At 40.3% G+C, this 16,730-nt stretch overlaps 1 protein-coding gene across 1 annotated transcript in view; it reads left to right on the top strand.

The window, feature by feature from the left end:
• Window positions 1-16,730, top strand: part of LOC126198755 (protein cramped) — a 160,766-nt gene that overhangs the window by 123,249 nt on the left and 20,787 nt on the right. The window contains exons 12-13 of the mRNA XM_049935310.1: window positions 6,039-6,357; window positions 7,907-8,173. Of these exons, the coding sequence (XP_049791267.1) occupies window positions 6,039-6,357; window positions 7,907-8,173 (586 nt within the window). The remainder of the gene's footprint in view (window positions 1-6,038; window positions 6,358-7,906; window positions 8,174-16,730) is intronic.

Raw genomic sequence — 16,730 nt, 5'->3', positions numbered from 1 at the left:
CATTTGAGGCAATACTGACCCTACGACTTCTCATAGAAGATAGGTTAAGGAAAGACAAACCTACATTTATAGCATGTGTAGACTTTGAGAAAGCTTTTGACAATGTTGACTGGAATACTCTTTAGAATTTTAAAGCTGGCATGGGTAAAATACAGGGAGTGAAAGGCTATTTACAATTTGTACGGAAACAAGATGGCAGTCATAAGAGTAGAGGGGCATGCAAGGGAAGTAGTGGTTGAGAAGGGAGTGAGACAGGGTTGTAGCCTATCTCTGATGTTATTCAATCTGTATATTGAGCAAGCAGCAAAGGAAACAAAAGAAAAATTTGGAGAAGGAATTGAATTCCAGGGAGAAGAAATAAAAAGCTTGAGGTTTGCCAGTGGCATTATAATTCTGCAAGAGTCAGCAAAGGACTTGGAAGAACAGTTGAATCCAATGGACAGTATATTGAGAGGAAGATATAAGATGAACATCAACAAAAGTAAAATGAGGATAATGAGGTGTAGTTGAATCAAATCCGGTGATGCTGAGGCAATTAGATTAGGAAGTGAGACACTTAAAGTAGTAGATGAGTTTTGCTATTTGGGCAGCAAAATAACTGATGATGGTCGAAGCAGAGAGGATATAAAATGTAGACTGGCAATGGCAAGAAAAGAATATCTGAGGAAGAAAAATTTGTTAAAATTGAACATAGATTTAAGTGTAAGGAAGTCCTTTCTGAAGGTTTTTGTATGGAGTGTGGCCATGAATGGGAGCGAAACTTGGACGATAAACAGTTTGGAGAAGAAGAGAATAGAAGCTTTTGGAATGTGGTGCTTCAGAAGAATGCTGAAGATTAGATGGATGGGTCACATAAGTAATGAGGTGGTACTGAATAGAATTGGGGAGAAGAGAAATCTGTGGTACAACCTGGCTAAAAAAAAAGGAATTGGTCGGTAGGACATATTCTGAGGCATCAAGGGATAACCAATTCAGTACTGGAGGGAAGCATGGATGTAAAAATCATAGAGGGAGACCAAGCGATGAATATAGTAAGCAGATTCAGAGGGATATAGGTTGCAGTAGGTACTCGGAGATGAAGAGGCTTGCACAAGATGGAGTAGAATGGAGAACTGCATCAAACCAGTCTTTGGACTAAAGACAACAACAACAACAACATGCTAATTAACATGTATCTAATTGTCATTTTTATGGAAGATGCACATCATCTTATTTCTAATTACATACCACATACAAAATCCAGTTTGCATTACAGATATATAGTAGATCCTTAATTACTGATCTCTTAAAAGGATTGTTAATTAAGGTTATTTAAAAAAATCATTAGAAATTATTTTTTTGTCATTATGCATTTTAAGCTTCTCAGAAATGCTCATGGAACATGTACATTTGTTTAAAAATTTGCCATTGCCAGGAACGAGATGTGACCTCCACACATGGCAGGGAAGCATTCAAACACAGAGCCACACGGCCCGTCAAATAATTGATCTTGCTTTATGGTATTAAAGATGCAGAGAAAACTTCAAAGTCGTTTCCCTCATTAGAATTGTTTTGAACTGTTTTGGCTGAAACCTTCATTTACCCGGGGCATGACTTCTACACATTGCTTAAAATGCTGCACTCAAACCTGAAAATCATGTTATTGCTGAACCCGAAGATTCAACATCACTCTCTCCAACTCCACAAAATTACATCGGAAGGTTCAACCATCCTTGACCCCTAAGATATGTACTTGCTACTGATATGGTGCACCTAAATCCAATAAAAACTTGTGTTTTCTACCTGTCACTACTCCTACTATACTAGATTCCATCTCTACATCTGTACTTGTTGCATCAAAATTTACAGGGAACTCCGTGCAGTGGGATATGAGGCTCCCTCTTGCATTTTAACACGTGCTTATTTGTTCCTTGCATCCCCTTACTGTTCATACAATCTTATTGGTGGTGTCCACCTACACCACACCAAATCTGCTACACTGCGATTGGCAACATTGTCTCTGCACATGCCCCATCCTCCCAAGTCTGCAGTACCTCATGTTAGCAGAAAATACTCCCCTCTTATCCTGTGTTGCTGTTGCTACATCAATTTATTGAAACTCTGGCTAATCTGAACACAGAGTACAAATCCTTCGCAGTACCCATTCTCTCCCTTCTGGACATATTAGGTGTAAAACCACTTAAAAATATGTCCAGTGCACTGTTCCTCTTCCAGGAGTGTGGCTTCATTTGCCTTGTCACTCTTTTCTAATTCATCCCTCTTCTGACACCAGTCGGTAATGATATGGGCTGAGAGAGGCTGTAACTGTGTTGAGGTAGTGGTGCTGGCTAGAAAATCTTGGCTTCAGGGTAAGAAATCTTTATTCTGCCTTGTGTTACAATGATCGAAGTGCTGCAACGTGATGGACATGCCATATTGCAGGTGTGTGGTGTGCTGGCTCCTCCATCAGCTGCAGGAGCTGTGGCAGCGTGCTGGACTGTTGGCTTCAATCAGCAGCTTATACCTCAATTAGCACTGTGAGGCTGTGAGCGATAATTGCTACTGATGCGAATGTCTGGAGTGATTCTTGTAGAGATTCATTGCTACCAGAAGAGGAGCTCACCTATGGTGCAAGTGGGTGGCGGTGGTAATGCCCTGGCCTCAAACCGATGTCCTCCAAGGCAGAAGTTAGGCTGCTGCTGTAGAGCCTGAAGATGGCTTATCAGTGGTACTGCTCCATGTCCATGGGTGTGGACTTAACCATTTGAGCTTGTCTGTTGGGATGGTTGCCCAGACTGATGTTGGTTGCTCAGTGGTCTCACAGTGTGGGTTGCATGGCCGTGGTGTCGTGGAGAATGTTGCCAGATTGTGCATAACTCTGCTAGGATCAAAGGGGATGTATAGTGGTTAATGGCACATTCGCTGTGCTGATATGTTGCTTCCAGGCATGCACAGATCAATACCTTCATGTTTCGTAGTCCAATTGTGTGGAAACTCGTCTTAGATCACTTCATAGTTGCACTGGTTTTCTGCGATGTTGCCAATTGTGCAGCTTGGGTGGCTGTCTGGTGGCTTGTTTATGAAATTGCATGTTAGTCCTACTTTAGGCTTGCCTCGCATACTACTGCTGTGGAGTTACTTTTCTCACATTAATCCCAAAAATTATCAATGGGGTTTCAATTCTTTCCATCTCTCCTTTGTGTGGGTCATTCACCATCCGTGACATTCTTTTTGCTGTTCCTTCTCATGCACCAACCTATCACTTTTTTGTACCTTAAGTCATTGCTGCCATCTCTCTGCAACCAACCGAAGCTTGTACTCCATCTCTAAAGACCTCATTGTTGACAAGAAACTAAATCCTAATCGTGCTTAGACTTCTTACAAATCCTTTAAACTCATTCTGAAAATACCACCTGTTATCAGTAACTGTTGCAATGGTTCTTTTCCCATCTAAGCTGAGTTATCTGAAATTGTGACTATGCAGTCTTTACTTTTGACCAAATGTCTGCAATAATTTTATTTTGGAAATTCGTTTCTGATGAAAATTGTTTACTTTATGCTATGTTTCCTTCAAGAAATTAGATTTATGCCATAATCTTAAATGTTTAAAGGTTCTGCATTTTCATTAAAAAAATAGATTTTCAACAGCATTCTGTGGGATTGTGGTATTGATGAAAAAATTAGCAGATGTATCTTGCAAAACACTCTTTAGATGATTCATTACTATTTTGTGTCTGTGTGAGTTTTGTTTCTTCTTTATGCTTTAACATAATGCTGTTTAACAACTTACCACATTTTAATTTTAAATGACTCACAGTGTTTGACATTCAATTAGCATTTCCCTTTTAATTCAAAAAATTCTAGTTCTGAAACCCGGACACACAGCCACAATAGATTTTCTGTTTAAACTTTTCAAATTTACTCTTGAGGAGAGCCACTGGCAACAGTGTAATACTTTTGAGTGCAGGATCTTAAAAGCCTTATTTACACTAGAGCGGATGGATGTGACACAGGGGTAAGATTATGCAGACAATCTGCTAGTATTCACTGCCATTCAATTCTGTCTTGTATCTATGAATAAAGTGTTTATATGATGGAGGGAGTGGGAGAGAACACAAGAGCAATTGCTGCATTATGGACGTCTGTCTCCCTTTTCTTAAAATGTCACTTGACACAACACACATCTGAAAGACTTGGTGCCATGTATACAATTAAGATAAAGATGGCCAATGATTCCTTCAGTTCAGATGCACACCAACCTTGAACTGTTACAGTAATGGTGCTTATGAGCAGGGGTACTACATCAGTAGTATGTGGTATAAGTTGAGGTGTAGGGACTGACAGGAAGTGTGCTATGTTAGTCCATGCAGTTGTGGTGTCCATTGTGTCTGGATGGCATAGTGGTCAGATATTTTCAACTGGCCTGTTGATATAAATCAGTGCCCACTGGCAGCTAATGTCTTTTAGTTCCTTTGTTCTTGATTCATAGTGGCTGCAGGCTCAAAATGGCGTCTGTTCTTTCTGACTTGTCTGAAAGAGCAGACACCACATGTATAAGTATACAACCTATCTCACATGTCACCAGATAAAATCTGGTATATAGTATGTTGGAGAGAGATTGTGTGATGGAAGGGAAAAAGGTCATTAATTTAACTATTACAGCAAAAGCTTCTGACATAATTTATTTTTCTGTAATATAGTTACAGCTATGCAAGCCAAGAGAAGCAGTAAGGGTTTTGTATATTTTTAATTTTATATTAGTCAGTATAGTAGATATCCATTCATTTGTGCTTACTTTCAAGGAAATTTATTGTGCTGCTTTTTTTGTAATTAAAAAAGCACAACACCTTGTGCTTATTCACAGTGTTCCTGACAGATGGAAGCAGATAATGAATTTCTCACTTTCTAATATCCCCAGTTGTACATTTGAGTACTATCCAATTTCTTATCAAGCATACTTTTTGTTGAAATAGTTCATGGGTGAACTATGTCAACATGAAATATCCGCTTGGAGAAGCTGAGGAATCACAAACTTCTTTTTGTTGGGCATTTTGTTTTGTTGATCTTTTGGATCCCACAAGCACCTAGATATCTACATTTTTCTGTTAGCAACATTACATACTTTTCTGACTACTCCATCTCTCTCGCCCAGATAATATACAGTAACAAAAGCAGTTTGCACTCAAATCAGCAGACTGCAAAATAAATGCTCTCCGTGCTGCTGACATTGAGGTTATTGCCAAAATGGAAAGCGCTACAACTTACTTCGGTGTCTGGCTGGAAGACAAATGAGCAGAGTAACACCAGGAGCACCTACAAATGTGAACAAGAAGTGGCCAAATGCTGTGTGCTCGTGCTTGCGTAGCATTTAAACCTTGCAAAATGCAAGTTGCTTGTATTCGCTCCGCTACAAACCAAGCTTAAGCTCCATGAGGTTATCACTTTACGATATTTAATACTTAATATTACTCAGTGATTGTAAAGAATGTCCTTCTCATTGGAATAAGCCTTCACTAATCTGAAGCTATTTCTAGCCACAGTAATGTTGTACAAAAATGGAAGTTGTGATGGAAGCCTTGTACCATAATAATTCTTTACAGCATATGACAGCAAAATATTATGCCTCATAACAAACTGAACAATTTAACTATTCGAAATCACAGTCAAGAAGGGTCATCTTAGAGTTACTGCTTGCAGGTTGAATTCATTGGACAAAAAATTATGTTGCATTTTTATAAAATCTTTATCAATTTACGACTAACTCACCTAAGCTAAAATAGCACATGCAGAAAAATTAGTGAACTACTAATGGATTTCTGTAACCAAAATAACTCATTTAGTTAGAGGATTCTTACTGCTGTGAACAATATGTATTAATCTTAAGCAAAGTAATTAATTCTCACTTATCATTATTAATATTTTATGAGAGCTTTTTACATTTTGACAGGCAACTTTGTATTGGTGCTGTTCAAATACAGTTGACATTTCAGTACATTTAGACTTGTGCCTGCTATAGTTGCTTCTTCCTTCCTGAATTTTCCAACATGCTTTCATTGCAGAAATTTCAATTACGATATTGCAATCGTCGAGGGAGGTCAGTTCGCCCCAAAAACGTGGTGGTACAACGTATGCTTCCACTGCTACCAAAGGCTCCAAGTGGTCATTCTGTGGTAACTCTAAATGTCATACAGCAAACCAGTCAATTACCTGGTGAATTTTTGCCTTTCACTACAACAACACCCACGACTGCAGTTCAACATTCTACGTGTCATCCTGTCCTCCTCAAGCCACAACCACAACAGACAGAAACAGTGTGCTTGCCTGATCTCACAGCTGCAACGGTTCCAGTTACTGCAGTTACCACACCAGCAAGCACAGGTGAGCTGGAAGACTGGCCAACTGTACTAAATAAGAGGCCATTGCATTCGATAAAATGGTCTCGGGAATTCATTAACTACATAAAAGTTTCTGTACTAAATAGTAAATGTGTGATTATATGTTTTAGGTGAATAATTAGCTACAGCCCTATACTCTAATATATTTGTACTTTTTCTGTAAAATTTTTTAACCTGAGTATTTTTCCCCGTTTAGTGTAGCATAATCTCATGTCTTCATATTGACTGTTTGGTAGTACCTGTTATGTATGAGTTGTGTGAGAAAAATGATGAGACTGATTTTTTGTCTACCAAAGTTCGTATTTTTTTCAAGCAACAATATTGGCCCCTTCGAAGTAGTTCCCTTTAGTAAGCATACACTGGGGGAGTTGTTTGTTGTTCCCAGTCACGGTAGTAGTGCTGAAAGGCTTCAACTGGTAGGGCCTGTAACATGTTCATTACATTCTTTTGTGCATTCTCCAAAGTTCCAAAATGATGTTCTTTTAAGTCATTTTTCAATTTTAGAAAAAAAAGGTCACAAGGACTCTGATCAGATGAATAGGGAGGCTAACAGGACTCTCTTTTGGTGTGAAAAATTCCATGATGGAAGTGGTTGTATCACAAGGGGCATTGTCATGATGCAGCATCCACTTGTCAACAATATCTGGTCTTGCTCAATTCACCCTTTTTCTGAGCCTTTTGAGGCCATCTTTGTAAAACACTTGATTGACAGTTTGTCCAACAGTAACAAATTCTTTATGCACAATACTCATACTGTTAAAAAAACAGATCAACATTGGTTTGATTTGCTCATTCAAGCTCTTTTTGTTTAAGGAGATGTCTCAGTAAGCCACTCCTCACTTTGGCACTTCATCTCCAGATCGTATTCAAAAATGCAGGATTCGTCACCTCTCGAGATAATTAATGCACATATTTCTTTGATTGCCCTTCTGCTCAGTTTTGAAGTTTTTGGCACCATTTTGCCACAGAAATTTTGCATATGCAAATCTGTTGTCAAAATTTGGTGTACGGTGAAAGTGTATCAGTTTAACATGTAACCTTTATCTTTATTGTTAATTGTCAGTCTCATCCGACAAGAGTACACATTCGATGTTTTCATTGGTTTTTTAAGTTCATCTTCAACATGCTATCGAAAAACTTGTGTTCTTGATAAAGTATGTTCCCCATATGCCTGTTTCAACTTTTCAAAAATCACACTTACAGATACCCCAAGTTTAACACACAACTAGATTGCATAACATTGCTCTAAATTCTGCTGTTTCATTTTCGTAACACACAGCAAAGACACAACTTCACTATTGGTGCTCTCATGTGATGGCTTTACGAAGATGAAACTTGGACTGAACATTTGGAAGGGATGAACACACCAGTCTACACAAACAGATCACTCACAGTGTTGTCAGTCCCATTTTTCTCACACACCTCACACAAAATAAAATATGGAACCAATCCATTAATTTTGAACATGTTTTGTTGAAAGAAAAATATGTATTTCCTTTTGGTGTGTCATATGTATTAAACACTTTCCTCAGCAGACATGTGTGCAGCCCTCCCTGTGGAACCTACAGTTCTGTCAGCAGAGCCCACTCCAAACACAGATGATTTGTCAGGTCTGTTGAGTCTTGATCTCTCAACACCACCTCCAACACCAGTACCTGTTTCTGCATCATCACCTCTTATAACAATTGCAGATGGTATTGACATAGCAAAGAATGATCATCAGTTGTCACCAGCTACTACTGCATTACCTAATGGATTTTCTGATGAGTGTGATCCCACTGCACCCACTGGCTTTGGGGGTAAGTTTCAAGTAATGATTAACTACAGTATTATGCTCTAATATATTTATTTTTATAATTCTTTTTAAATTAATATTAAAAATTTTTGTCTATTGTCAAACATAGTCTCATAATCATTGTGTCCCCAATAGTACAATGTATTGTTGAGTTTATGCACGGTATGAAAGTGCTACATAAAGGAAAACATTTAAATTTCTTATTTGAAAATCTGTAAAAACATTAGATAACTAACATTGTGATGGAATACATGTTTTCACTTCTTGAGGAGGAGGAGAGATCTGTTAGAAACAGCAATTTGTGATAAGTTCAGAAAGAATATATATAAGACAAATGCTTGTTGAGTCAGTTGTGTATAACTGTTTATTCCGAGTGTATCGGTGCCTATTTATTTTTGTATATCGTAATAACAATTAATAATAGGTTCTCAAGTCTTATACTTCTTGATCAACAAATTTAATGCGTGCTTGTGCTTGGAATATTATGCTGAATTGGTGCCAACATTAAACCCTTACAAAAAGAAGTAGCATTAAGGAAAGCAATCTATATCGTAGTGCAATTGATCTAGGACATGACAGATACAGACATTTTAAGTAGCGTTTCACTTCAACCACCAACAGTCTCACTGCAAACCTGTATTGATGGTTTTTCACAACTATAACATATGGATTCTGAACAATCCATTTATGGACATTACTAGTATTGAGCATTTCATTTCTGGTAAAACAGGTTACATCTGAGAGAACTACACACACACACAGGAAGGCAGGGATCAATAGTACAAAACAGCAGCACCCACTGAATCGGTACATCAGTGGTGTGAAGTCAGTAGGAGTTAAAACTTGCAGTGTCTGTTAGTGGTCATGGTATAGCTGCTACTCTCACATACCTTCTCATGTAGTGCTTAGCATTCTGTTCACTTTGCATGCCACTGATTGAGTGTTGATTTCAGACTGAGCATCCATGTGAGTAAGCACTGCTTCTTCTAAGACATGAATGTAGTTTATTATCCCTCTTGCTGGTTTTATTGTTCTACCACTTGTCCCATCTCTTTTAACCACTGGAACAGGTTGTGGAACATGGAATTCACTGAATGTCTCTTATGTGGATGCATGGCTCAATACAGTCCTTTAGCAACCGTATATTTTCCTTTTATTTCTTCATTCTTGGAAAAAGTAATGTTTGCTAATTCAGTAACCAGTAAATCACCATTTCACTAGGACTGGCTGACCGTACATTTCAACTTGTAAGTATAGATTGCAGCCCCACAAACCCATATCAGAACTGACCATGTCCAATGTTCACATCATGCCATCTACTGTGCATTTGTTTTGTTCCACTGGTTTTGTAGCTTTATACTCCATTCTTCTAGACAAACTGATACATTTGCCCTTGTTTAGCATCACTGAAAATTAGTATGATAATAAAACACCCCGTAGAAGAGTATTGTTCAGTCATTTTGAAATTGGTTGTGTGTATTTGGTACAGCTGTTGTAGTATTCTGCAGCATATCAATTATTTGATTTAATTTCTTGACATACAGAAGCTGTTTTTAACTTAAATTGATACAAAGAATGTCATTAATGATTGAGGCTGTCCTAAAGCTTCACAATAAATTTTTTTATAGTCCAGTCCATGCATGATCCTTCTTGTCGTTTACTATACTAGCAATATTTTTTGTCCCGTGTGCGTGTGCATGTGTGTGTGTTTCTGTCCAACCCACAATTCTGCAACAAAGTTAAGGAAGGGCTAAATTGTCACAAAGTAGCCAGTTATTTGGTTAGTGATTGTGTTTGACTGCTTCCTAAGGAGGTATAAACCACTGTTGATTCCCCCCAGATTCAATAGTAATATGGTTCACCCAGAGAAGATTTTTGACGAGTTAAACATATTTATAGTCCATCAAGTTCAGCATACATTACTAACACTCATTTGGTAGGAATTGACAGTGTTAAATATCAGTAGTGCAGATTATTAGCATTCATATTGAGGCTCTGATCATTCATATGTTGCATTATTCCTGTTACGTCATTAGCACTGTAGACTCCAACCATTTATTCTCTCTGCCACAGAATAAGATTGTGGTGTCGTTTGCATAGCTTACTACATGGAAGTCATGGGATGTCATTAATATGTGTATGGGGGCAAAAAGGATCCATAATAGAGCATTGATTTGCATATTGTATTACTGATTTGCTGGCGAATTAATAATTTATAGTCTTTTATATATCAATTTTGTACACTCGTGGGGGCCCTACATGATATTAGGCAGTTGTACCAGTTTCTTTGTAAAAGCAGTACACCTCGTGAAGAAGGTACTGAGATGAGGCAGGACGACATTTCAGATTACCCAGTGTGCAGTTTGTAACTTACTTCTTTTATTTTTTCATACACTTATTTGATTATACTTTTATTTAAGGCAGTTACTTAGGAGTTTCCTATAATACCACAATTAATAGAGTTGCCAGGAAGTTTAAGTATTTGTTTAAATGTCCGCCCCCAGTAGCTGAATGGTCGGCGTGACAGATTGTCAATCCTATGGGCCCGGGTTCGATTCCTGGCTGGGTCGGGGGATTTTCTCCGCCCAGGGACTGGATGTTGTGCTGTCATCATCATCATCATCATCATCATCATCATCATCATCCTGTCATCCTCATCGACTGCAGATCGCCGAAGTGGTGTCAAATTGAAAGACTGGCACCCGGCAAACGACCTACCCGACGGGGGGCCCTAGCCATACGATTAAAGAAATAAATTTCAAAAAAATGCACACTTTAGTAATTGCACTGTATATTCCATCTTGTCCAGTTGAGCATGTATTTTTAGCACTGGTAACGTATTTAGTGCTTTCTGATCATCCAGCACCACATCTGCACACATAGAAGGTGATGTATAGTCATGACACACATTTTTAATTGCATTCAGAATTTTTTCCCATTAGTCTAATGCTTACATATTCACTGTCCATCTTCATGGTGCTTTTGCAATATCTGGCAATTAATTCTCAGAACACCTTATATTCACTCATGAGCAATTGAATTGCAGATACTTATGTACCAGTCTGTAAGACCCCGTTTTTTTCTGAGGGTGGTGGTGGTGGTGGTTGTTCTGATACGTTGCCATGTCATGGACTTCAAGAAATATAACAGTGTTGTGTAGCCATTCTAATTTAAGATGCTTATCCGCCATCTGCAACTTGTGAAAATTTATCTGAGCTTGGCCTAATGTGCGTGTATCTCACGCAAAGGAGTTTTATTTGCATTCAGTAGGACTGAAGTCAAGTGACCTAGGAGGCAATACTTGGTAGCTCAATGTTCAAGTTAAGACATAATTATAGCATTTATTTGTAATGATCACATATCGATCGTACCACGGATGTGGTTGGATTCCAACAACTGTACCGATATCAGAGTTATGTAACTGGTATACAAAGTAAATTAGTCCAGGCAAAACAGCATTTATTTTTTGTAACTGACATGTCTCAACACCCAACTCTTAAGTTACATCATTAATCTGTAGAGACAGAACTGACTTCCATCAGTGGTAGTCACATTTAATAGTAAACTCCTGTGCAGAGACGTAAGTCCATAGCCACACTGATGCACTATGGACTGTGGCAGTTCCAATCCTTGCAGGCTGTTTACGGCACAGAGTATTTCGATATGGCAGTTGCTAACTTCAAACTAACTCTGCTGAAGGAATTTGTCAAAAGCAGGTGACTGTTCACAATAGACAAAACTCACTGAAGACTGCTTGCTGAAGACAGTCGTTCAGTCTGCTGGATCCCGGATTATATTGCTACATGGATTGCTACACTGAATCCATGAAACTGATTGCTGCTGCTGCAGATCATGTGTTCCTTGGCTGTTTGCATGTCCAAGCGGAATGATGTCATAATTGTATCGGGTTGTCATTCGTGGACATGGCAAAGTAGTTCAGCTACGTGGGTGGCATCTGCGAACAACCGTTGCAGCTCATACGGCTCCTGTCGTTGCATGATGCAAGCTGTGTGAAACGTCACTACAGGGGAGGGGAGGCCATCTCAGCAGGGGTAGTAACTTGGGACACCACTCCCCTCACTGAGAGAGAGAGAGAGAGAGAGAGAGAGAGAGAGAGAGAGAGAGAGAGAGAGAGAGAGAGGGGGGGGGGGTGAAGCCTCTTCTTCTTCTTCTTCTTCTTCTTCTTCTTCGGCTGCTACCTTTGGTGTTGGATGGAAGTCCATATCAACCCCAGCCTCTGCACTGACGCTGCTGGGCTTTACTTTCATTGGCTCACGTGATGGTAGGACTTCGGCACTGGGAGGCTGCCACTCTGTTGAATCTCCTCCTTCACCCTGCAAGAAAAATAAGTTATGACACTTGTAAGTGAGAGGGCTATAATTGCTGGAAGGATTTTCACTCTGCAGCAGAGTGTGCGCTGATATGAAACTTCCTGGCAGATTAAAACTGTGTGTCTGACCGAGACTCGGTCTCATTCTGGAAACATCCCCCAGGCTGTGGCTAAGCCATGTCTCCGCAGTATCCTTTCTTTCAGGCGTGCTAGTTCTGCAAGGTTCGCAGGAGAGCTTCTGTAAAGTTTGGAAGGTAGGAGACGAGATACTGGCAGAAGTAAAGCTGTGAGTACCGGGTGTGAGTCGTGCTTCGGTAGCTCAGATGGTAGAGCACTTGCCCGCGAAAGGCAAAGGTCCCGAGTTCGAGTCTCTGTCGGGCACACAGTTTTAATCTGCCAGGAAGTTTCATATCAGCGTACACACTCTGCTGCAGAGTGAAAATCTCATTCTGGAAACATCCCCCAGGCTGTGGCTAAGCCAGTCTCCGCAGTATCCTTTCTTTCAGGAGTGCTAGTTCTGCAAGGTTCGCAGGAGAGCTTCTGTAAAGTTTGAAAGGTAGGAGACAAGATACTGGCAGAAGTAAAGCTGTCAGTACCGGGCGTGAGTTGTGCTTTGGTAGCTCAGATGGTAGAGCACTTGCCCGCGAAAGGCAAAGGTCCCGAGTTCGAGTCTCGGTCGGGCACACAGTTTTAATCTTTGGAGGTTTGTTTGTAGTAGAAAGTTGCAGCCATAGAAATAGTTATGGAATTTTTTGATGGTGAAATAAGGACTTCCTTTTCAATTTGAGAGTAACTGCACATTCCACAATCATCGTTTTGGATTCAAATGCAGTGGGCTTGCCTGCTGTGCCCACCCTGTGGGCTGACATCTACCCAGTCCCAGTGTCTGAAAGATCTGTGGCCACCATGGGTCATAGTGTACCAAACACTTGGAGTCCAGGAGGGTCCCTATCAGTTACTCGAATGCTCGTTGACATTCGTGTGACCAATCCCAACATTTGCCATTCCTAAGCAATTAGTACAGGGGCTCTGCAATCATAACTGCTGTAAGAAAGAACATATTGTAAGGTTGGATTTGTCTGAGGACAGATCAGCAGTGTTTCTTGTTGTTGGAAGCTTGATGCCAAGCAATGTCCTTGGAGGTGTTTGGTTGTGGGATGGATGCCGTCGACTGATGGGATGTGACTGAGGCACCCAATTTTGTCCTGGAAAACAGAATACTTGTCCGTGTTCAGCGGGAGGCGTGACTGATCTAAGGTGTCCAGTAACTGGTCCAAGTTGTAGGTATAATCCTCAGTGGTGTTTATGGTGACAATGTCATTGAGGTAATTGGTGGTTCCTGGAACCTTGTAAATCAGATGCTCGAGATACCTCTGAAGTAATGCTACAGGTGAATTGATACCAAAGGGGAGTCATTTATACTTGTAAAGCCTTAAGCATGTATTGACTGCCACCACGTGTTGACTCTCCTCATTGAGGGGCAATTTCAGATATGTGTCTGTCAAATTGATGTATGGGAAGAATTGTCCCTGACCGAAATTCCTATCTGGCCCTGAAATGGGGTACGTATCTGTGACAGAGGTTGCGTTAACTGTAGACCTGATATCCACACATAAACAAAGATACCTGTATGGCTTCTCAACAATGACAAAGGGGTTAGCCCACAGATTGTTGGAAATAGGTTCAATGATGCCATCCTCCTCCAGCTGGTCCAACTCGGGTTTAACTTCGTCCCATAAAGCATAATGAATGGGGTGTGCCTTACAAAAGTTAGGGAGTGGGTCAGGATACAAGGTGATTTGCTCTTTGTAGTATTTGAGTCTACCATGGAACAAAAAAAAACTCTTTCTTCATCTGTGACATGTATGTGATTTGCTAAATCTCAGACCATGAAACTAAACATTTGAAACAGATCCAGTTCAGTGGTGTTGGCATCTGCACTTGATAGTGTTACTAGAAGTGGAACCTTCACCTGTTTATTTTTTGGCCTTTGATTTGAATTGTCTGATCACTATAACTTGTTAGCATTTCATGTATTTTGAACAACTGTGGGGACCCAATTAAACCATATGTGGCTCCGTTTGGTAGTTTTAGAGGAACCAGTGTCAAGTTGAAATAGAATTACAGGTACATTGAGTTCAATAGCCACTAACACTGCTTTACCACCTTGAAAAAGAATGCTGTACACATTATTTTCAAAATCGTCGTCATTAGAATGGAACCCATTCACCATAATCTTGACATCATTCATGCAAGTAGAGTATTTGATGATGTGGCATGATATCTGTAAACAAACCTCTGCCTTATGATCAAGTTTCTGACAGTATAAGCACTTCAGGCATTTGTAGCAGCATGACTGTAGTATAAGCACTTCATGCATTTGTAGCAGCATGACTGTACCATGAGCTATGAAGCACTGAGCATAAGATGTGACTTAAAAAACTGTCCAAAGGAATTTGATTTGGCCCTATTCCGGAGTGCTGTTAGAGACAGCTTCGACTATGCCGTCTACCTCCAGTCAGTATCACTCCTCCAAAAACTGTCTGAAAAAACCTCAGTTCTTCTGTGTTAGATGCTTTCTCTGTCTATTTAGTCTATTACAAGACTTGAATAACCAGTAAACACTCGGTACATTGTGGGATTATAGTAATGCATAAGATCATTATGCAGTCCTGTGTCCGAAGTATGAATGATAAGCACGTCTTTGACCATTATATCAGCATAAGACAGAACACAGTCCTGATTTTCATACTTGAAGTGACAGTTGCGAGTGTGACCGTGCGATATGGCAGCCATTCTTTAAATGACAGTACATATTTCTTTTATGCCCAATAAAATTTATGGCATACTGCTGCAACTAAAGTTTTATTCTGAAAACATTCAGCTAGCTTTGGGCGCGCTCATGTAATCTACAAACTAAACTGCTACCACTGTGCTGCTTTCTACATGGACATGACAATTGACAAGCTGTCTGTCCGCACGAGTGGCCACTGCCAAACTGTGGCCAAGAGACAGCTGGACCACTCAGTTACTGAGTGTGCCGCCCAACACAATGTGCTTCATTTCAGTGACTGTTTCACAGCCTGTGCCATCTGGACCCTCTCTACCAACGCAAGCTTTTCTAACTGTACTGATTGGAACCCTTCATGCAGTATATTTTGTGTTCCTGTAAGACCCCTGGCCTCAACTTTTGCTAGTCGCTGTCCTACACTTACCTCCTTCCCTGCTCCCACTCCAGCAATGCACAGCCTTCATTCTGCCATCGCATCCACTAGTAATTTTCCCCTTCTCAACTCCTCCACCCCCCCCCCAAAAAAAAACTACCACTGGACCTAGGTGTCCTCCCCAGTCTCCACTGTCACTTGTTCCCACAGACAGGACTTCATACCTGCAAAAGATTCCTGCTCGCACCAGGCAGTTTCAGTTCACAGTCCAGAGACAGAGGGTGCACCCACACTGTGTGTGTGTGTGTGTGTGTGTGTGTGTGTGTGTGTGTGTGTGTGTGTCCTGCTTCAGAAGAAGGCCTGTTGGGGGAAACCTTAAATGCATAGCAGCCTTTTCGTTGTGCCTATCCATGTCTCTGTGTCTGCTCTACATATTGAGTAAGAATCTATCCTTTTCATAATAGAGTTTGCAAAGAGAATCACCACTATGTTTACTATGAACAATGGCTGTCCAGCAGTAATTAGCACCATGCAGGAAGCGCATTGTATTGTATCCTTGCCAGTGTGATCCATTTGGTGTCATTGAAGTATATCCACTTCAAATGCTGCTCATGAATGCCCTTGTGTTTGGTAATACCTGGTTGACTATGAATGATAGGTACAGTTGTCGTCTTGAAGGGAGCTCCCATCATTATTAATCACACACTACCAACTGCACCGCTCTTGTTACGGTTATGGTATTGCTCATGCCATGGATGTGGTTGGTTTCCAACGACTCTTTCAATCTAAGAGTTTTGTAACTGCTACACAAAGTAAACCAGTCCGGGTACAAGAACCTACTTATTGTTAAGTCACAAATAAATTAACACTGAACTCTACTTACACATTTAATCTCTATGTACAGAAAACAGAGTTCTATGAGAGGCATGGCAAAGTAGCCTGGCTACTGCAGACAGCCTCTGTGAACAACTGGAGCTCACACTGCTCGTGGCCTCACCATGGTGGATGCTGTGCTGAACACCACTAAAATGGAGGCGAGGCCTACCCGATGGGGCTAGGAGTGTGGG

This window comes from Schistocerca nitens, chromosome 8 (genome assembly GCF_023898315.1).
Source record: "Schistocerca nitens isolate TAMUIC-IGC-003100 chromosome 8, iqSchNite1.1, whole genome shotgun sequence".
NCBI lineage: Eukaryota > Metazoa > Arthropoda > Insecta > Orthoptera > Acrididae > Schistocerca > Schistocerca nitens.
The sequence above is the reverse complement of the archived record's forward strand: the minus strand, read 5'-3'. Positions and strand labels throughout refer to the sequence as shown.